Source organism: Heliangelus exortis, chromosome 7 (assembly GCF_036169615.1).
Source record: "Heliangelus exortis chromosome 7, bHelExo1.hap1, whole genome shotgun sequence".
In the NCBI taxonomy this organism is placed as follows: domain Eukaryota; kingdom Metazoa; phylum Chordata; class Aves; order Apodiformes; family Trochilidae; genus Heliangelus; species Heliangelus exortis.
The window spans coordinates 26,620,213-26,641,479 of NC_092428.1; the positions used below are offsets into that span (position 1 = coordinate 26,620,213).

The window sequence follows — 21,267 nt, forward strand, 5'->3', positions numbered from 1 at the left end:
GGGTTTCATGGCATCATAATTTCAATAGCAGTTATTTCAAGCTTTTCAAATGATCTCTGTCTATCCCCAGCCACATGTGGCTTCATTAACTCATGTGGAATAACAGCCAGTTCTAACATATTTAATATGACTTTAAGGATGGGAAATACATTTAGATCTTGAAGAGAAATTGCTCTTTCTTTAAAATACCTTCCAATCTGCAGGTCCTGGTAAACAAGCATGGTACCTTAGCTGATACTTGGCTGACCCTTTCTAATTTTGTTATTTTGTTTTCTGTAAGTCTCTGATTAATTCTTTCTGAGGTTTATGATCGTATGAGAACAAGCACAAAATCTACTTCACATTTCAAAGGATTCTTCTGTTTTACTGGTGAATTTAGTGCTGGGTGGTGTTTAATTCAAAGGTAAATGGAGATACCATAAATCCTGCAAGACAGCCTGAGTAGAAGCAACACAAGCATTACTATACAGCCTGCTAACTTCTCTTCAAAGAATGTAAATCCCATTTGTTTCTCTCACCTGCAGAGCACCTACTACCAAATAAGGAACTCAAAGCTTCTTACAAACTAAGGTCACTCTGACCCTACAGTTAAGGGCAACAGGTATTTAATCAGTGAACAGTAGGTTAGGAATAGACTGTGGGCCTACGCTTGGGATCATATGGAAACAAAATCCCTTTAAACCCATTTCTATCACTAATTCAGTTGCATCCATGTTGATGACAACTGTATCTAAAGGGATCAGTTCAGCAGCATTGCAGTTTCAGAAAAGCAGATGATATAGACAGGGAAAATGTATTTTCTCTCCTTTCCCATCCAAAAATAAGTAAAAAGATTTAAATTTGTATTATGCCTATACTGAAGGACTGTAACTTTAACTATAGCTCCCTGCCCTAGAAAGCAGAGCCAATCTGCAGAAGAAAAAGCAACAGACTTATCCTGATTATCTTATCCTGATTATCTTATAATTTATTTTTCAGTGGTGACCAGTGATAGGACAAGGGGTAATGGGTGTAAATTGGAGCATAGGAGGTTCAAGTTGAATATCAGAAAAAATTTTTTTACTGTAAGGGTGACGGAGCCCTGGAACAGGCTGCCCAGGGGGGTTGTGGAGTCTCCTTCACTGGAGACATTCAAAACCCACCTGGACACGTTCCTAGGCGATGTACTCTAGGGGGCCCTGCTCTGGCAGGGGGGGTTGGACTAGATGATCTTTCGAGGTCCCTTCCAACCCCTAGGATTCTATGATTCTATGATTCCTCCAGCCCAAACCCACCAAACCTCTAGCCCAAACATGTTGCCTGTCTACAGACTCTGGCTTTTTCAGTTTGGGTCAGACTCAGAGAACCTGGAAGTTTCTCCCAAGCAAGCTTGCCTCCCTTGATGGCAGTTATCAAGTCAACTCAAAGTAAAAAGCTTACTTACATCACTGATGTGAAGTGCATTCTGGCGAGCTCGGATGAAATCTGGATGGTCTGGAGGCAGGGTGTACCTGTGCCTGGCTTCAGAGTCTCCAGCCTTGTAGAGTCTCTGTGGAGTCAAAAGCCATTGAATGCAACTGACACTGGAAGCACTGTGTCAAGATCAATTCTTCAGTGCATTATAGGACAACAAAAGTTAAGACCACTTGTTATAAAATGCAACCTACATCACTGCACTGGAGGTAGCTGGTTTTGGCATGGATCAGATCTGGAGAGTCAACCACAGAAGTGAACTTAAAACTTTCTGGCTTCTGGCGGTACTTGATCTGAGAGGGAGAGAAGGCAACAGTTACAGCCAAAGGGGGAATAAAAAACACAGGATATTTCTGTTAGTGAGCTATCACAATTCCAAGTGTGTAATAACAGGAGTCAGACAGAAAAGCCACCTTCCTGAAGCTACAGTACTCAAAACAGGCTGTTCTGCTTTAGTCTCATTGCTCTTTCAGCCAGGGGAATGGGGATGCTGCTGTTTCACTGTTGTGGTGCCCAGGCACCAGACTTCTTTTTATGCATGTGTGCAAGGACTTCCCACTGAAAATCCACATGCAAAAAGCTTTTGAACACTACGCTTTTGACAGCTCATAATTTCTCTCCATTAATGCATGATACTGAGCAGGCAAATGCCCCTTCAGTGTGGTTGTCAGTGCTGTATCTTTCTGTATCACTTCCATAACCACCTGCTTAGAATTTCATAATGGAATCTCCTGCATTTATTTATTCCTACATATTTTGTTTATACTCTTGTGTTTCATTCGGAATGGAAAATATTCAGCAGGTGTCACACAGTGGACTTGCATCTCCTGCACTGCTTCTTGGTAACTTACACCTTGTATAAACAGGCTCCCACATCAAAAGGAAATGATAAGCTACATTCGTAAGTGTCATGTAACGAGGAGCCTTGATGGTAAACAAATCCTACAGACGTGCTATCCCATGAAAGATTTATCAGTTACCTCACTGATGAGCTCTCCAGCCTTCTTTACACTTTCTATCTGTGGAGATCTCAGAGCCATCCAACCAACTCCTTTCATGAAGTTCAGGTCTGACTTATAGCGATGCTGTTAAAAATGAAAATCATTAGCTATCAGTTTTGTATCCACAGCTATTAAGGTTTTTTAAAAAGACTCCCTGATTTATATTAACATTTTGAGGTTTTTCATTTGCCATGCACATTTCACATCGTCGAGCCAAACTGTTTGCATTTGTTCATTCCACTAGGAATTAAATAATGTATCATATGCAAGTTACAAGAGAAGGTCCCATGAGTGAATTAGTATGACTCAAAGCAGTAAGTAATAACCTGTTTGTACTGGGTGTAAAAGAAACCCTTTTGAAATAATTTTCTGAGGTGAGTTCAAGTCAGGAATGCTAATTATTTTATCTGGCAAATGCTTCCTCATTAACCCCATTTCTTTTACTCTTTCTTTACTCACATTAAAGGCTTGCTCTATGTCCTAATCCAGTAAAGAAAACAAGACATACCAAATAAAAAGTGAAGTACCCCCAGTCCCAACAACTCTTACTTCTCCCTCAGAGTGACAGTGTCTCTCTGGGTGAATTTAATCCAGTCATCCATTTATTATGTTTGTTGGGGTTTTTTTTCCCCCTATATGCAAAAGGACATGCAAGCTCAGATGTCCTGTACATTACTCCTACTAGACAGGCAGGGTACCAGACAAAACCATCTTCATTGCTCTTCTGAATTCCTAACCTGAGATGTCCAAAGGCAAAAAGCCAAGTGCTGAGGTTCTTACTCATTTCCTGTCCTGCCCCTTTGCAGGTAAGCTCTGAAGTATGCTGTTAGGGTGTCTGGTAATGACAGATTCCCATCATGTGAGGCATCATCACACATGATGAAAAATCCTGCCTACCTGGGCTGAACTATCTGTATGCATCTGTTAGCCCTTGCAGGAGAAGGCAGGAATGGGAGTTGGAAAGGCAAAGAACTGCATCTAGCAACAGCTTCTATGGTACCCCAGGAATATAAAAAAAAATTTTTGGCAGTGACAAATACATTTGGGGTACCAGATAGTAAGTACACTCAGTAAAAAAAAAAAAAAAAAGGATACAAGCTCTTTGGTATTTCAGTTGTCACTCTTTCATAGCTGAAATATCTTTTAATATCTGCTCATGAAATCTGACTTATTCCAACAAGTATTGCCACACAATAAAATCCAGCACTCTACCTATAAAGGGTTAGCATTACTTTCTGCACAATGGTTTTCTCCTCCTTGCAGAATTATTCAGTCTCTTTTCTTACAAAATATAAAATACTCCACCAGAGCTTCTTGCTACAGAGCAGCTAATGACACTGGACCCTAAGTTGTCAAAATGCAGCTACCTACATCCATGCAGCTTTATAAATGCACCCAATATCTGCATATGTTTGAAAGCACATACAGACAAGAGCTTATCCCAAACAAGTGTACATGCCAAGGCCAGGTGAGCATGGCTGGGACCCATGCTGAGATAACATAATTTCTGTTATCAGAGTTTGTCTGAACTTTAATTTGCATGAACAATTTCTGTGAATGCACCTGGGAATCAGTGAAATGATATGACCATTTCTGTTTGCAGAATTACCCTATAACATATCCCAAATCAACCTCTGTGCATTTAACCTTCTGTTAAAGGAATTCTGCATGTAGAACAGTGGCTGTCAAACCACTGACCAGCTGTGATCCAAAGAGCTCAGAGATGACTCTGTATATCCCTCACCTCTAGAATAAGTGACATTTTCCTTCAGGCTCACAACACAAGAGCCTCTGACAGACACATATTCCATATGTGAGGAGCAATCAGGTATTTTGCAGCTACATCTACACCAGTTTCCAAACAGTCTTTCCAAAAACACTGCCCAACAATTTGTGCCAGTCACTCAAAGCTTTGCTACTGCTAAATTCAATTTTCTGCTAACAGAAGGAAAATCTTTACCTCGCTCTGTAACATGTGGGCTCTTTTGGCCCACTTCATCTTCATGTCTTCTGGGACTGCTGTAAACTCATGGAGCCTTTTCCTGTAATCTTGATCACTTGCTAAGGCCTGGGCTCTCCTGGCATGGACAAGATTCACCATGTCCATGGGCAGATGATACTGAGACCACACTTCTTGGGATCCCTTCTTATACTCCTGTTCACTCTGTAATTTGGCAGCATGCAAGCAATGCATCAATCTGGTGTCATCCAGAATGCTTCTGGCACCAATGTGCTTTCCTCTCTCCATCACAAAGTTGTGCTTATACTGGTACTAAAAATGAAAAAAAAAAAAAAAAGAAGGGTAAAAGTGAAAGGGTGCCAAACTTAAACTGGCTACTCTAGATAACTAACTTAGGGTAAGTCACTGAAATGTCTGTGCTGTCAGTAAAACCAGCCAAGGTATGCAGCACTGGAAATAATAGTGTGAATCTCTCATTGCTCTCAAATGTAAATACCACAGTAGTTGCAACATTAAAGTTAAGTGCATCTTAACACATTCTCTGGATATGCCCAAAGGACTGATCATGTTTAACCTCATATCATATACTTTTATTATCCCTTCTAGAATTTTATTCCCATGGCTTGGAATGAGAACATAAGAGAGAAATAAACAAAAGAGAAGAAAGAAGTCTATACAAAAGAGAAACATCATGCACTTTGTAGCCTTCAGATTTGCAAATGCCACCCAGCTATTTGAAAGAGTAAATTCAGTTTTCCTGGATCAATAACTATGTTGAGAAGCCTAAGATGGTGGTCTGAGCACAAGAATAAGCACTGGCAACCCCTGATTCTCATCTTAGCTGGGACTATGACTCTCCCTATGATCTTGCATTTATCCTCTCTGTGAAATAGTGATGATGATGATAATGATTATTTATACAGCATCAACAGGGTGCTTGGAACTTTAAAGGGAAGGCCTGGGCCCTGAAGAGTTCATAATGTAGTTGAAATGGGATAATAACACTTATCTACCACACAAGAGAGTTGTGGGGATTAAATTACAGTAGCTAATGTTTATAAAGTGCTTCCAAGATGAAGGGCCAAATTCAGATCTGTTGTAAATGGATGTAATTCTATTATGGACTTGTAACCTTTAGAGCAGATCTGAAGCTGTAAGCAAAAGCACTCTGCAAAATATGGTTAAGTATATATTACAAATTACAGCTAGATATTGTTGCTTCATAAAAGAAATACACATGAAATATATTCATAGTTCATCAAAGTAGAGGTAAAATATGCAGCTAAATACAACACAAAATGAAGATTTAAATTTTTTTTTTTTCTTTTGCTTCTTTTAGCTTAATTTTCAGTTTTTCATAGGATTTCCTGCATTTCTTGTGAGGAAGGGACAAACTTAGGCTTTCTGAGAAATGGATACCAACACCTCTGAGTGTCTGGCACACAACAGTCCAAATGAGAGGATATTTTTAAGGGTAAGAAGATTTTTTTTCTCCTCTATCTCAGAAATTAAGGGGCCAAGTATTTACAGGGCCATCCACTAACTTCCCTGTCCTAACCAGAGTGGCAGCTGCTGATTTTCAGAGTCTCAAAGAACACTCAGCTTCTTCTGACCTCGTTTCAACGTGGGAGCACTAAGCACTAACAAAAGTCAGATTAATACAGGGTGGAATAAGTGGGTACTTAATAATATGAGGAACTGAAAGCCTGGATAGGAGCAGAATACCTCTACTTTGTCTGCAGATACTTCAATTCATTAATTATTTCCCTCTGGAAGAGGTTTAACCAAGCTTGGTTCCTGATTAGCAGCGATTCTTCCTCTTCTCTTGTTTTTTTTTTTTTAAATTCACACAAAGAATCTCATTCATAAGTAATATATTCTGTCTCACACTTGTCTCACATGGTTATGGAGTTGCTTTAATTCATTAAAATCTGCTTTAGACATTGTTTTACATGAAGTTAACAGAAATTAGGCAAGAAGGAAGGTTGAATCATTCAACTCACATCACTGGCAATTTCTCTGGAGGCCCTTGCAGTCTGGAACGGGAGTGCTTCCATTGTCAGCTTGTAGCCTTGAGCACGTAGATTATGCCAAGATTCCCTGTATTTTGCCTAAAGTAGGAAAGGCACATGTAGATTGCTCTTTCACTTTTAAATGCACAAAGGAGCAAACAAAGAAACCTTCTTTCATTTGTTATTCCGTGTTGCAGTCTCATTCTTTATAATCAAAAGATTTTTTTTTTTTAAATTATCTTTGGGAAATCCTACTAAGTCAGATAAGACACATCTTGTACTTTATGTTGATTTAATTTACTCACAACTGTATACATGTTAATGGAGATAAATACCATTATATTCAATTCAGGGAAAGCATAAGTAGAAGAGATCTAAGACGTCCTTTACTTATCTATCTTTCCTGCCACTGCACCATTCATTCTCCATCCCCACTAAGTAAGAAATACAGCATAAAGTCTTACATCACTGAGGATGGCTGCATTTATTTTTGCCCGTGTAAACTCAGGCAGACCCAGTGTTGGTGTATAGTGGTGCTGACTGTCCTCTCCAGCTGCTTTATACAGGCGCTAGGACAGAGAACAAAAAAGATAATTGCAATTAATTTTCTCAGATATTCCTAAAATACAACAGCAATACTTAAGCTGCTTATGCTTAAGACAGTTATAGTCAGACAGCACAAAACCCACCTAAGAATAAAGCACTGCTATTGCAATTGAATGGGGTTTCTTTTCTGGGCAGAAAAAAATTTTACATTGATTTTTATCCATATATCATGATGCCAACCCACTACATTCTTAGTCCTGCACTGGTATGTCCCCAGCAGGCCAAAAGGGGACTTAAGAACATTAAGGGCATCTCTACTGTCTGTTAAATAAAAAGGCAGGCATTTCTGTTAAGCTGTCAATATTTTCGACCTTGGATTTTTCCTCATGTTGTTACCAATTATTTTTATAATTTGCCTATGGGTTTTTTCTTCTTTTTTAAAAATTAGGCAAGTGATCCTTTTTTTTAGGAGCACTCTAAAGTGGATCATACTATGCAAATGAGCGCCCTCAAGAAGATCCCACAGAACTGATCTCTTGAGGCTTTGTTTCATGTAAAGAAACCCTGATAACAGAACTGTATTGTATGGGTACTATTCATGCTTTTTAAAAGAGACTGAATTGAAAACCCCATTAAATGCTTGGAAATAATAAAATGTGATCTAACTGTGCAAAAGCACAAATCGGTGATGTTTACTTTCTTTTTGATGTATTTTCTTTCAGAACAAGGTTTTTTTCTTTCCCACTCTTCCATCCCTAGCTCTCTGCATTTTGAAAAGCATATTTTCTGATTCACGTTAGGAGAGCCTACCTCATTAGCAATCAGATTGCTGAATTTTGCATGAAGGAGGCCAGGAGAGTCTGTCACCGATGTGTACTTGAAGGAGTGTGGCTGCTGACGATATTTACTCTGAGTTCAGACACAAAGAAAAATGAACAGCATAACTAAATTGTCTTGTCAGATAAGGGACTTTTCCCAACAACAGTGGTCTAGTATTGATTCTTGAGGTTAAAACTCTGCTTTCTCACAGGGTGTGTGTCTATTAACCATTAGACTAATTTACCTTTTAACTACTCTGAATTTGATGCATTGAAGCCCCACAGAGAAACTGAAAAGTAAATAAGGACTAAGGTGTTTTAAAAATATAAATTGAACAAGTGCTGCTATGCTGAATACAAGGTTATTTCACTCCTTAGTGTCATTAACCCTGGCTAGTGGAATTACAGTAAAGGTGAATCCAACCCAGAGAAAGGGCCTGCACAAGCCCATTGAACTTTTTTTTATGAGAAAACAGAAGTTCCACCTGGGCCTTGGTCCTATGGCAGATCTGTGAACAAAATAATTCAAATCATTGCAAACAGGGATCCATTCACAAGAACACAGACAGGAAGAGCACCCTTAATTCTTAATTTTACATCTATGTGAATATGGGCAATAGATCCAAGATCTGAAACTAGCAGAGACTGTAAGAAGAGAACATGACAGAGGAAATAAAAGTAAAACCACAGAGGAGGAGAAATAAAAGCACACAAAAGCAGCAAGTGAAAAAACAGACTAAGACTTTAAAGTAGGAGCAGAGCTGAAGATAATGTAATGTATTGGGTACTCTGCAGGTCAGTCTAATTTTCAAGAAACAGTACAAGTTACTCATTAGAAGTAGGCACAGCCTTATTTTTAGTTGAAAAAGGCCATTTAAGGTCTAAAATAAATAACATAAAATAACAGCCTCCTGGATCTGAAGCACAGGAGAAAAGATTTGCAAAACCAGTTAGCAAAGTGCAAAATCTTGAACTCCACCAGGTTCACCCATCTGCAATTAGGACATGAATGGAACGATCAAACACAAAGGGAGGGAGCCCAGCATTAGCCAGTGAGTCACATTGCCAGCCCAGTTTAATTGTAAGACATCTGGCAAACTCTTGTTTGTAGTGGAGAAATCAAAACCCTCTTTTGTTACCTCACTGATAAGTTCAGAAGCTTTCTTCTTTCCTTCAATCTCAAGGGCCCCTGGAATAATACATCCAACTCCTCTCATTAAGTTCATGTCGGACCGGTATAAATTCTAAGGAAAACCAAGCAGAAGTAATTAAAAGTTTGCATTTGAGATGCCCTATATTTATTAATCCAAAAATACACAATAACAGTATCCAAATAAACCCATTAAAATTAGTATCTACCACAGAGAGTTTATGTGCATTACCCTACATTCTTCTGTTTAGGTACATGTCCATGTGCACACAGCACTGACAGATGTACAGATCCAAGATTCTGAGGAATATTAAGTCTCACGAATATCAAATGACACTTGGGTTCCTAACTCCTATTTGTTACCTTGAAAAAAATTTTCTAGATACACACATGTTCTTCAGTATAAGACAGAAACCACAGCTATGTATTATTTTATACAAATATATGTAAAATTAGATCAATTTAGAAAAGTGTACAGAAACATTTTAAAATAAAGGCTAGTAACTTCTTAAAAAGTGGAACTGCAGAGAAAATAGCCTTGCTTTTAAACAGTTCCAAAGGGCTATAAATAGGGAACTCTAAGGAAAAATAGCACTAAGCCACTGTATAGATTTTGTTAACATATTTTCCAGACCACCAAAGCCAGCAGTGACCCATTGCAAGTATTCCTTTTCCAGAAGTTACGAATAAGTTACTGGTAGATACATTACAGCTAATATTATGTCATTTGATGATGTGAAGAGTGAGGAGGAAGATCATCTTATTTTCTGCTTCAAAAGGATTTATAAAGACCAAGCAACTAGTAAAGTGAAGGCTTGCCTTGATGGATATGGGAAAACTGCTGCTGTTTGCTGAGGGAAGAACTAGCTTTAGTTAATGAAGCATTTTGGTTCAGCCAACCATTTACAGTGGAAATGGAACAGAACCAGCTCCTCTTCCACCTGTGCCTGCCCAGTGCTAATCTCTAGACTCAAAGGCACCAATGTGTTGTTTGCAGGAAACATCCTTTGTGACTTGGAAAGTAAGAGAAAATTCTAGAGCTCATCCCTTGCCAGCTATTGGCACCAGCTGGTAAGAGAGTTAAATTCTACTATTTGAGACACGTTGCTGGCAAACAGCATTTCACCTCCACTTCAAAAGAGAGGCAGGGATGGAAACCTGCCTCAGAATCTCTGATTACATGTGTTTTCACCCAAGTTAGGGCCAAGTTAGTGTGTTTCACCCACAACTGGCATCTGATGTTTACACTTGTTTGAACACAGTCTTCCATCTTTAAGACTGTTGTCTGAAAGTGTTGAACTGAGATACAGCAGCATCTTGGGGGGCAGACTTCTTTTTCAGATAGAGCCCCTCCTGAGGTCTCCAGAGGAAATGTAATCTATTTAAAAGCCCTTTGTTTAGGGCTGTGCCTACAGTGAGAGGCTAACCTTGAATTTGTGAGGTATTGTCCAGTTAATTTTACTCAAGATTATGCAGGGAGCTAAACTCATTCTTCTCAGAATCTCAGCGGTTATGTCTTGGGTCAGAGTCTGCTACAAATCCGATTTTAAATAATAGGCAACTTTCTTGTGGAAGTACACATGAATTTAACCCATCTGAAAACCAACTCAAATACTTGTTGGTAAACAGTTTGCATGGTTAGCAAGACCTTGAAAGTGAAATCTCAATAACTTTGCAATCATCCCCACTTGCAAACAATTCACTGCCTGATCATCAAAGACTATTTATTATACTTTATCTGTACACATATGGTGTACAACTGCCCAGTAAGATAAATGTCTCATTTCTGAATGTTATCAAGGGGAACAGTGATTGTTTATCTCTCAGCTGTTATGATTTGGAGCAGAACTACCTTGCATCAGACCCAGGAGAGGAGTATCACTGGGATGCTTTGCAATTACCTCACTCTGTAGTTTGTAAGCATTCTTGGCACACTGCAACCTCAGATCATCAGTCAAAGAAGTGTACTGGTGTAGCAGCTGTCTGTAGTCTTGTTCACTGACCAAAGCCTGGGCTCTCCTGGCATGTACCAAGTTTACCATGTCCAGTGGCAGGTGGAAGTGGGTCTTAGAATCTTCAAAACCTTGCTTATATTTCACCTATCAAATTAAAATAGATCACAGATATATCACAACATGATAATAAGAATTCAGGTTTTGATGCAAAGAGATGTTCTCCATGTTTCTTCCAATTTCCAGTATAAGTCACTCTTTTTAAAAGTACATTCCCTAACTTACTTTGCTGTATCTTGAATAATCAATACTTAGAATATGTGGCACCTACATTTCATCAAAATAGTAGACATCTCCATTATATTCAATTAAGCTGAGATATTATTTGCAATTTTGATTTTTGTTAAAAATTGATATGCTAAATGTATAAAATTACCAAACTGATAAATTAATTCTTAATTCACTGCATTTCTAGAAAGCACAGCAAAAAGGTTAAGGTACAAAAATGTAAACAGTTCCACTTGTATCGCAATTAGTACGAAGCCTCAAAATACTTGTTGGTTTCTATTGATTTGGCCAGTTTCATTTCATAGTTTAAAATGTTATTTTTAGTGTTGCTTTTTTTTTTCCACTTCCTGTCTCTGTCCAGGAAACAAAAGCCATGGGAATCTTCAAAGAACTTTTTCACATGACACCTCCCTATCCGATTGTGCAAATTTAGGATGTTCAGGCTGCTCATCCTGGTAATGAACATCCAGAGTTATTGATGATCATCAAACTGACTTGAAGTCACCCAGAAGACATCAGAATTCTTCAGACACTTATTGTCACCTCTGTGTCTAAGCATGAGAAAGCATCCCAGTAGAAGTTCAGCACTCTGAAATCTGTTAGCAGTTGCCCATCTATATCCACAAGCAGGCTTGCAATGGATAGTTTTGGAAGAAGACAAATAGTTCTTAGATTATTTGTGTACTTAAAGTGAGACAAATATTTCCCTGTTTTCTGGACCAAGCCATGGTGTCCAAATTGCCCCAAATATTTACAATTCTTACAGGCAATGAACAAATTACATGATTCTCAGCATATCCCATGACCAAGTGGGAACCATTCCCCAGCCAAAAAAAAATCCAACTTTAAATTTCATAAGCTCATTCATAGTTTAGTCCTTCAGGAAAGTAGTAAATTGAAAATAATCACTGAGTAACTTTATATCTCTACCAAATTGAATTTACTTCTGTAAAAAGAACAGTAGTAATTCTCAATTAGAGCTGCCTCTGAGTGGTACTTTTACAGAGTAAAATATTCTATGCTAGGCAGCAGTGGTGTGCTGCAGGGGATTCTGCACTAGTGCACAGTCTTCTTTTATTGTCACATTAATGTTACTGCAAATAATATAAGACAATGGTAAGAATATCATGAGTTTATCAAAATACTGAAAAAGTGGGAGAAAAAGCCCCAAGTTTTAAGTAGTGAGATATTCCACAGCTCATGCACAGCTAAGTGGATCTTCCACGAGGAACTACTCACTGTTAAGAAACCAATTCCAAAATTCCCACCTCTTCTTGTACTTACATCACTCTGCAGTGATGCTGCATGGACTGAATGAGCAATATGAATATCACCATCCAGGCCACATGAGCCAACCATCTGTCCTTTCATTTTCTGAAATGCTTCCTTATACTTGTGCTAAAAAGGAAATAAGAACAGAAATATGAATAGAAGTGATGCAACTATTAGTCAGATTGTTAAAACCTGAATAAAAGGATTTTCATATTACAGAAAAAGCACTCTGGACAATAAATTCTGGCTATTCTCCACACGATAATAAGTCTGAATGAAACTTTAGGGGATGCTAGGAAGATTTCAGCTGTCAAACTTTTTAATATTTTATCCCATTTAGAGAAAAACACAAGAAATACACCAATATACAAATAGCTCAGGTTTGTTATCTGCTATTACACAGGTGGTGGAAACAAGAATTTGGTACAAGTGCTCAGTATCAGCCTCTAAGAAGCCTCTCTCCATCATCTCTCACACAAGTCAGAACTAGTTTCCTACACTTGAAATAAATCTGTAAATCTCTACAACATGTAAAAGACACCCAAAACAAACCCTGAAGGGTAGAACATCCTTAATAATCTCTTTCTTCCAAAGTGTACCTAGCTAACAGTGGCTGACAGCTCCAGAACAATCCCAATGACTACAGCAGGTTAAGTTGGTTAAACCCCCCCTTTGCTCTTGGGTTTTTGCTTTCAAAGACCTTCCTTTGCTTAGTTACCAATAACACTTCATTGTGTCAGCATCTCCAAAAGCACTCCTAATGAGACCAAGGCTAGAAGTCTCCCAGATGGAGAGTTGGCTGAATATGCTGTTTCCATCAAGAGTTATTCAGCAGAGCAGAAAGAGCCTGGAATGACTGACATATCCTATTGGAAAATACCAGCAGTAAGTTCACACACATCACTTATGATTTCACCCGAAGCCTTCGCTGCCCGGAAGGGAATGGCATCAAGTTTCAATTGGAAGCCACCATCTCTCATCTTTTTCCAGGACTCTTTATAGTGAATCTAGGAAAGATGGAACAGAAATAAAGCAAAGTTGCTGTTCAGAGGGTTGACACAACAGCATTATTGCCATCCTATCAAGGTTATGCTAGATTCATTCTATTCTAACAAGTAAATGAAACTATCTATACATGACAGGAATAACCACGAGAAATATCCATTATAAAAATGTATTAGTTTGTTCATTCTCATCTCTCTAACTTAGAGAAGTTTGATAAGTTTGATTTCTCATATTACTTCAGAAACATTTAGACAATAGAATGATGATATATGGGGAAAAGAAAAATTTAGCATGATTTCCTGTGTTTAGCAAAGCACTGTTAAATCTTTAACTTTCTTTTAAAATATTAAAGGACAGATTTATACCTCACTGATATTCATAGCATTTAACTTGGCCTGAAGGATTTCAGGAAGATCTGTTGTTGGTGTGTACTGATGCTTTACACTCTCTCCATGCTCCTTGTACAGCCTCTGCAAATAGAGACCAACTTCAGTATCAAGTGCTCAGTACACATACAATCACTAGTTCAGACAAAAGCATTAGCAAATAGGTTTATGGGAAGCAAAAACCACAGAAAAGTGACAGCAACATTAATAAATACAGGTAATTGTATTAGTCCAAAAGCATTCAAAAAACTCTGGGAGTCTGATACACCTACCAGCTAGAGTATCCTAGAGAGGAATTCCTTGAAGTTTTGAATGTATAAATCAATGTATATGAAAAATCAGATATTGACTACTCATTTGATAAGACTTCCAACGTATGTGAAGTGGGATAGGAAAAATAACCAGCACTTATTAAGGATGTGTAGGCATGAGTAGCCCACCAACACTCTGAAATTTCACAGAAATCCAGGGAGTTGAAGTTCCCAAAACACATTTTTCAAAAATCGTTCATTTTTAGGAGATAAATATGGTGGCAGTTATCTGTTTAATGATTCCAAATTTATTTCCAGAGCTAGTTGCAAGGGGGTGCTCAACAGTCAATGGCAAGAAATTAAAAAGCCCTCAGAGGATGAAATTAAAAAGCCCTCAGAGGATGACTGACCCCGTTGTTAAACAGGTGCCTATGTGGGCTACTCACATCAGTCAGGGTTGGCCCAGGACTGGCTCTAACTTCCAGATGTCTGCAGACAGATAAGAGGAGTTCTGTGCAGTTAACTGGAACTTCCCCTACAATGGCTGTGCAGAGGTCACCCCTTTCATATTATTTTTCTTTCCTAGTTCACTTTCTTATTACATTGGCACCATAATTCTCAGATGAGTACAGATAGCCACCATTTTTTCTGGCCTCATCCCACTCAACTTGCCTTTCCCAGGCTATTATTTCTGTGTGAGGGTTTAAGATCCTCTAGAAGAGAATGAACCACTCCATTTCATGCTGCTGCCACTTTATTTAGCACATAGGCCTTCTATTGCAGCTTCATAAGAAAAAAAATTAATGAGAACTCCATGTGTGAAGAAGTAGAGAAGCAGACTGATTTTGACTGAGGCTCAGTGGAACAAAATGACTTATATTTATCCTGCCTGAGATGTAAGGCTTTTGGATCTTATTAATTAAACCAAAGGCATAGACACTATAAGTACTACAATAGCATGTGTTTTACACAAAGTCTTTCATCTTCTTCTTCACTTTAAAAATATCTATTTTCACAATAAAACATCCTCTCATGTTTGAAACTTGTCTTTTTTGAGTGACTTTTGCTTGTTATTCACTTCTGTATTATCCCAGTTAAGTCTACAATATTTCTAAATTGCTCTTCTATTAAAAATAAACATGTATAAACACCAAACAGCCTCAATTCCTCCCTTTAAGGTTTCCTTTCCTGGATTTCTCTCTCAGCAGGATGACAGTTTGAAATAATTTATTTTTTCTTCCTTGTCATCCTGACTTACATTTTGTTTCCAAATAATAAACTGAAATCTGAAAGACCTGTTTGAAAAAGGGAAAGAACCACAAATGTGTTCTTCCTCAGTGAATCTCAAAAAAGCCAAAAGTCTCTACAGGTCAAAGTTTGGTCTTACTCCTAAACTTCTGAAAAAAGAAATTGGACAGAAAGCCCTTTTTACATGAAACTCCCATTCAGTTCAGTGGGATCTCTGTGATTTCTCATTCCAAGTTAGAAACATATTCTTTGTGAGATGCACCACACCAGAACACAGAAGTTTCATGGTTCCCAAAGATAATCTCAGAGAAAGAGAGAGAAAGCCAGTGCTTCAATCAGGTCGTTCAAAGAGGATACCACTCTTATAATCATAATGTATATACATTATAACTTACATCCACAGCCTGGTTATAACTAATTCTAGCCTGGATCATCTCAGGAGTGTCTTTAATACTGGTAAACTTCAAAGCATAGGGATGCTGACGGTACTTCTTCTGTTGAGCAGAAAAAGATCAAAGCTGTGAATTTTGTGCTGCTCTTTCATGCTATTTGAAAGAGAAAAATCATAGGTTGCTGGAGATTAGAGTGAATTTGTGAACATAATTATTATTCCTCTTTCTTCATCTTTATGTCCTAGGTACTTTCAGATTAATATTTGTTTCGATTTAACAATAACCTTTTGCCGATTAATATTAAACTATTTCTCCCTAAACATAAGGAAAACATTTTCAAAATCAGATTCTGCCTACCTAAATACTCCAGAGCTCAGGATTTTACAACCTTTTTTCAGATTACTTCAAATACAGTATGACTTACTGCATTTTTATTTATAGTTTCTTTAAGCAAGGAATTATATACAATTGTACTGTGGTAATAATGACAACTGCTTCACTTATTGTTTTCAGAGTTTGTTTCCTCCTAACATCTATAGTAAATTTGTACAGCCATTGATACTGTGTCTAATTTTTATGGTACATATTCCAGGTAATGATTCTAATTCTCCATGCTTGGAGAAAGCATCTGAAAGATCTTGTTATATATACATACTTAAGATAATGGCTGTTCAATGGCAAAAAAAAAAAAAAAAGACACTTTTTCTATATGGACAAATCACTTCTTGCATGAGTTGCCCTAAACTCATAAATACCCTTATCTCTTCTCCAAATAGCTTGTACTAAATTTTTGCAGTGCCTATGAGGAGCTCTGAAGTCAATAAGCATGTTCATGGCTCTTCTAAAAGTTGTTTATATCTCAGTGTTTGAGTCTAAAGACATCATTCTCCTTTAAATTGAGCTGCAATCTGCATAAGTTTATTTAAGGCAACATCTTGACTATTCAGGGACTCAAAACATTGATGAAAAAACATTAACACATCAGCTTTTCTAAGGCAATACAAGCTTATGAGGAATGTTTTGGGTTCAGAAAGAAATTGTGTAAAAATTAGTAATCTCACTAAATTTAAGTGGGGACAAAATGGTTTACACTTTGTCCTGATCAGCTGTAGAGAGAAATAAGAATTGACAAGAACATCTCTAAATAAAATTCTTAGAAATTATATTCTGGCAATTGTAATAATTGTAATAAAAACAGTAATAATTTTAATAGCCACCTAAAATTATTTAGTAGTCACAAAATGGTGGACATGAGCAACCAAGCAGGTCAAATTTCTACTAGGAGTTTTCACTACTATAATAGCAAAATGGTAAACCTATACAGATTCAAAGCAATCATCACCATGCTAACTTTTATGAAGCTACCTTTCTTTACACTAGCTGAGTATCTAGTGATAGAAATTAAAAAAAAAATTCATCCATCATCACTGTAGGTGATTACACAGGAAAAAAATAATGTTAGTAATCAGGCAGACGTGAAAGGATGACCATATTTTTTCTGAGACACTACACCAGTGCTTATGTTGTTATTCTAATTGAAAAGACAGATGATTCTTGCATCACCAGTGGTCATCTAAAAAAAAATATCACAGGATTCAGTCTCCTAGTGAGGCAGATTTGGCCAGTAGGACTTCCTTCAAAATAAGAGAAACAGAGTGCTATGAAGCTTTTAACCATTTCCATCCAGAAACATCCTTTGAAGGATTCATGGGACTGGCATAAGGGATTCTATACTCTGCCATTTCCTGTAAGTGACATTGGTTATAGGGAGAAACATGGATGAAAATTACTTGGGCCCATAGATAGCTACAGACACCTATCCATTCGAACTTCAGTAATTATATATGAAAAAGGATATAACTATATATGAAAAAGGAGCAAGAAGGAACATGCAGCTGTTAAAAGAGAAGGTTCTGGGTCCAATGACTGCATCTTTTTTATCATCTCTCCTGTTTTGCTTCATTAAAAAGGTAGGCTAGTGGGTAGCAATTGAGCACTGTTTGATTGCCATTATTATTCATAATATCATTTGTCACCTACTTTGTTTTTGCAAAGGCTATATGGACTCCTACTGGTGTGTGTTTGGTATCTGGTTTCCCTCTAATTACGAGTCCTATCCCTGGTTTTGAGGGCTTTCATGTGGTATGCCTTTTTCTTTCCCCTTTGAGTGGAAATTATTTTAATTTTATACAGACATTTTGCACGCATTATGCAGCAAATTCTGCTACATGCTGTCATGAAATCTCACCTCACTAATGAGTTCTCCTGCCTTCTTAGCCTGCTCCACATTTAATGACCCAGTGGCTATCCATCCAGCTCCTTTCATCCAGTTCAGATCTGCTCTGTATCGGTTCTGACAAAGAAAAAAAAAAATAAAGTCCTATTGTTGGTCTTCATACACTTAAAATACCATTAAAGGATTCAGACATCTCAGGAGAAACAACCAAGGCAAATTAGGACCTGCTTTTGGTTTATTCACTATTGCATAGAAGCAAGGAAATAATAATAATAAAAAAGGCAGAATGAAATAGAAGTATCAGGACTCCCCAGCACTTGTGCAATATGCTTTGAGGGTAATTTTTAGAAGTGGTCAACACTTTACTGTCATTTGCAATTTTTACTCTAATGTGGCAAAAAAACTTCAGTTTTACTGTACATAGGGCACTGTATAAAAGATCATTAATGATTTACAATGAAAATATAAAAATTAAATGGAAAAAAAAAGTATATTTAGGCATTCCCAACTCCTGTCCATTTGTTATACTGGAGGGAAAGCAATTTGTTATGCTATTCCCATGTGTCTTTAAGGAGGAAGAGTACAGGAGTACTCCTCCCTTTACTCATAAAATCTCTCCTGTCAACATTCTATTGCATTCCAAAATGTTATAGAAGGTCTACAGCTGATTTACTGAAAGCCAGAAGGGTTTCAGCACCTATACCTCAACAAGGCCTGCACACATATCAGTCTTGGTCTCCCCAAAAAAGTTCTGACTTAAAATCTCAGAATGGAAACTCAGACTTATAGTAACCACTTACAGTATCAGAAAGTTAGTCTGATGGTTACAGCTGGGCATGTGGTCTCCCAAAGGAATACTATCACCAATTTTATCACCATAAATTACTTAACCTTCCTGCACATTAAGTGAAAAAAAATAATTCTATATCATATACAAATCCTAGTACTTTATGAACATTTGAAGTAGTCTTTGAAAAAGCCATGCTCACAAACAGCATTATACTCCCCTCAGGACAAGTACACACTTTAAATATATCTCTTGAGCAATAAGTAGTAAATATTTACCCATTTAATAGATGAAAAACTAGGTGCATAAATATGTCACAGAAACCATAAACATCTGAAGAAACTCAGCCCTGAGTGCCTGAAGGGGTTGAATTAAAAGGTGTTGAAATACATTAAGCTCTTGACTTACATCACTTTGCAATCCATAGGCCCACTTGGCCCATGCCACTTTCATGTCAGTAGGCAGGGCTGTGTAGTGATGGAGAGCTGTCTTGTATCCTTTATCTGTGGCCAAACTCTGAGCCTTTTTGGCATGGACAAGGTTAATCATATCCAGGGAGACCTGGAACTGATTCTTTGTGCCCTCAAATGCTTTCTTGTACTCCAAATCACTCTGTAACTTTGACATTTGAAGGGAATGAGCCATCTGTGAATCTTCCTCCACAGCTCTTACTCCAATCAGCTTTCCCTTCATCCTCTCATAACCTTCCTTATATTTAATCTGTAAAGAAAATAACAGACCATGAGTAAATGATCTAAGCTGTCAAACTGACAGTTCTGCTAGTAGTAAAGCAATGGTCTATCAGTGTCATGCCATGCTTTGTTCTTTATACAAGCAAGAAGTGCAAGCAAAAGGGAACTGGAATTTCTTAGAAATTAGTCAGTGTTTATAAAGAATAAAGTCTTTCTCAATAATATATTCATAAAAAGTGGTAATAAACCTTTTCTTTTAGGTTCTCTCCAGGAAAACCAACATTTTTTAAGCCCTGGAGTCAGAAAGTCCTTCTAGAAATTTTCTGCCCATGCATATATATATTCAATGATGATGTTTCACAGGAGATTTCAACCTCATTTTGAGTTCTAACATTCACCCATGGGTCAAAATGAGAACAGGAAAAAACAGTCAGAATGTGAGGAAAAACTGAACTGCTCAGAGCAAACCCTCGGACTAATTATGGAATGCCAGTCATTCAGACAACTCCTCCATTGCTCCTTAGCATGAATCAAGTGAAGGTGGCTCAGGGCACTGAGACATCTGTGGCACATCCCCAACACCCTGGTAGCAACCTGGACTGTCAGCTGTTCTATGAATAAAGACAGCTGATGGAGTCCATACTCACATCACTTGCCAGATCCCTCTTTGCCTTGGCTGTCAAGAATGACAAAGCATCCAGACGAAGCACAAATCCTTTTTCCTTCTGCTTCTCCCAGCTACTCTTGTAGAGTTTCTAAAGAGATGACAATAACACAGTCTCTTTATTACTATCAATACATTCTATTTGTTTTACATTCTCTCAAGGAACATCAGACCTGTGTACACTCCATGCCCAGCAACCATATGTCTAAGGATCAGATCTTTGCTTACATAGAGTACCTGTGGGTACTGTAATCTTACTAATTATTATGCCATTCATCTGGAAGCATGTGGAAAATACACAGCTTCTAACTCTAAAAGTGACACATCTTCAGAACAGCAGATGTAACTAGTATTTAATTAAAAGCAAGTAATGAGATATAATGTCTTTACATCTAAAATATTTGGACCTTCTTTGAGAAGAAACCTAATTTTACCTACAAGACAAACATTGCAACAGCAGCTGTAATTACTCATAGGATGAGGGATTCTAAACCTCTGTCTCACACAGTACCTCACTGATATTAGCAGCATTTGCTTTGGCCAGTAGGAAGACAGGCTCATCTTTGGTGATGGTGTACTGATGAAGAAACTGCTCTTTTCCTGACCTGTAAGCAACCTGTCCACAAAAATCAAAGCAGGGTTAACAAGCAGTAGTCCCCGTTTAATGTGAACAATACAAATTAAAACACCTCAATTTTCAAAAATTTGTTAGGGTTAATTTATTTCACGAGTTATTCTTTGATATAATAACTTTTTTCTTTGCCACAAGCTGATCAACAGAGTCAGGTTGGCCAAATTATTCATGGTTAAATTTCAGGGAAGCAGTGAAATAACATATATATCAAGATACTTTATTTCTCATTCCTAAAGTTAGCTACTCTTCTGGCTATAAGGCTGACATTAATTTCAGTACAAAATGTATGCAATAATATATTTAATCTGATATTAAGTTGAAGCTATTTTTAGATGAAATTCAAGTCTTCAATGGAACACAGAAATAGTGAATTTTAGGTGTGAACTGAAGAAAACTAAGCAAGTGAATCTTCAGAGAAAATCTGTGACTCAAAAGTAGTTGCTGACATAATACTACAGCAAGGACTAGCATTCCAAGTTCAAATGAAATTATCAAGGACATTTTGTGATCCAATAGCAAAC

At 37.6% G+C, this 21,267-nt stretch overlaps 2 protein-coding genes across 7 annotated transcripts in view; one reads left to right on the forward strand and one right to left on the reverse strand.

Annotated features, from left to right (window-relative positions):
- HABP2 (hyaluronan binding protein 2) overlaps window positions 1-5,057 on the forward strand; it is a 31,612-nt gene extending 26,555 nt beyond the window's left edge. For all 4 annotated transcript variants that reach the window (XM_071749428.1, XM_071749430.1, XM_071749424.1 and 1 more), the window contains one exon: window positions 5,020-5,057. The gene's annotated coding sequence lies outside the window, so the exon portion shown is untranslated. The remainder of the gene's footprint in view (window positions 1-5,019) is intronic.
- Window positions 1-21,267, reverse strand: part of NRAP (nebulin related anchoring protein) — a 51,040-nt gene that overhangs the window by 4,110 nt on the left and 25,663 nt on the right. For 2 of the 3 annotated variants that reach the window (XM_071749395.1, XM_071749394.1), the window contains exons 22-38: window positions 20,624-20,728; window positions 20,096-20,203; window positions 19,165-19,476; window positions 17,982-18,086; window positions 15,737-15,835; window positions 13,822-13,926; window positions 13,351-13,458; window positions 12,464-12,577; window positions 10,841-11,038; window positions 8,929-9,033; window positions 7,782-7,880; window positions 6,890-6,994; window positions 6,417-6,524; window positions 4,414-4,725; window positions 2,433-2,537; window positions 1,647-1,745; window positions 1,424-1,528 (exon numbers count right to left, since the gene is read on the reverse strand). In XM_071749395.1, the coding sequence (XP_071605496.1) occupies window positions 1,424-1,528; window positions 1,647-1,745; window positions 2,433-2,537; window positions 4,414-4,725; window positions 6,417-6,524; window positions 6,890-6,994; window positions 7,782-7,880; window positions 8,929-9,033; window positions 10,841-11,038; window positions 12,464-12,577; window positions 13,351-13,458; window positions 13,822-13,926; window positions 15,737-15,835; window positions 17,982-18,086; window positions 19,165-19,476; window positions 20,096-20,203; window positions 20,624-20,728 (2,292 nt within the window). The remainder of the gene's footprint in view (window positions 1-1,423; window positions 1,529-1,646; window positions 1,746-2,432; window positions 2,538-4,413; window positions 4,726-6,416; window positions 6,525-6,889; window positions 6,995-7,781; window positions 7,881-8,928; window positions 9,034-10,840; window positions 11,039-12,463; window positions 12,578-13,350; window positions 13,459-13,821; window positions 13,927-15,736; window positions 15,836-17,981; window positions 18,087-19,164; window positions 19,477-20,095; window positions 20,204-20,623; window positions 20,729-21,267) is intronic. The other variant, XM_071749396.1, reaches the window with a different exon arrangement.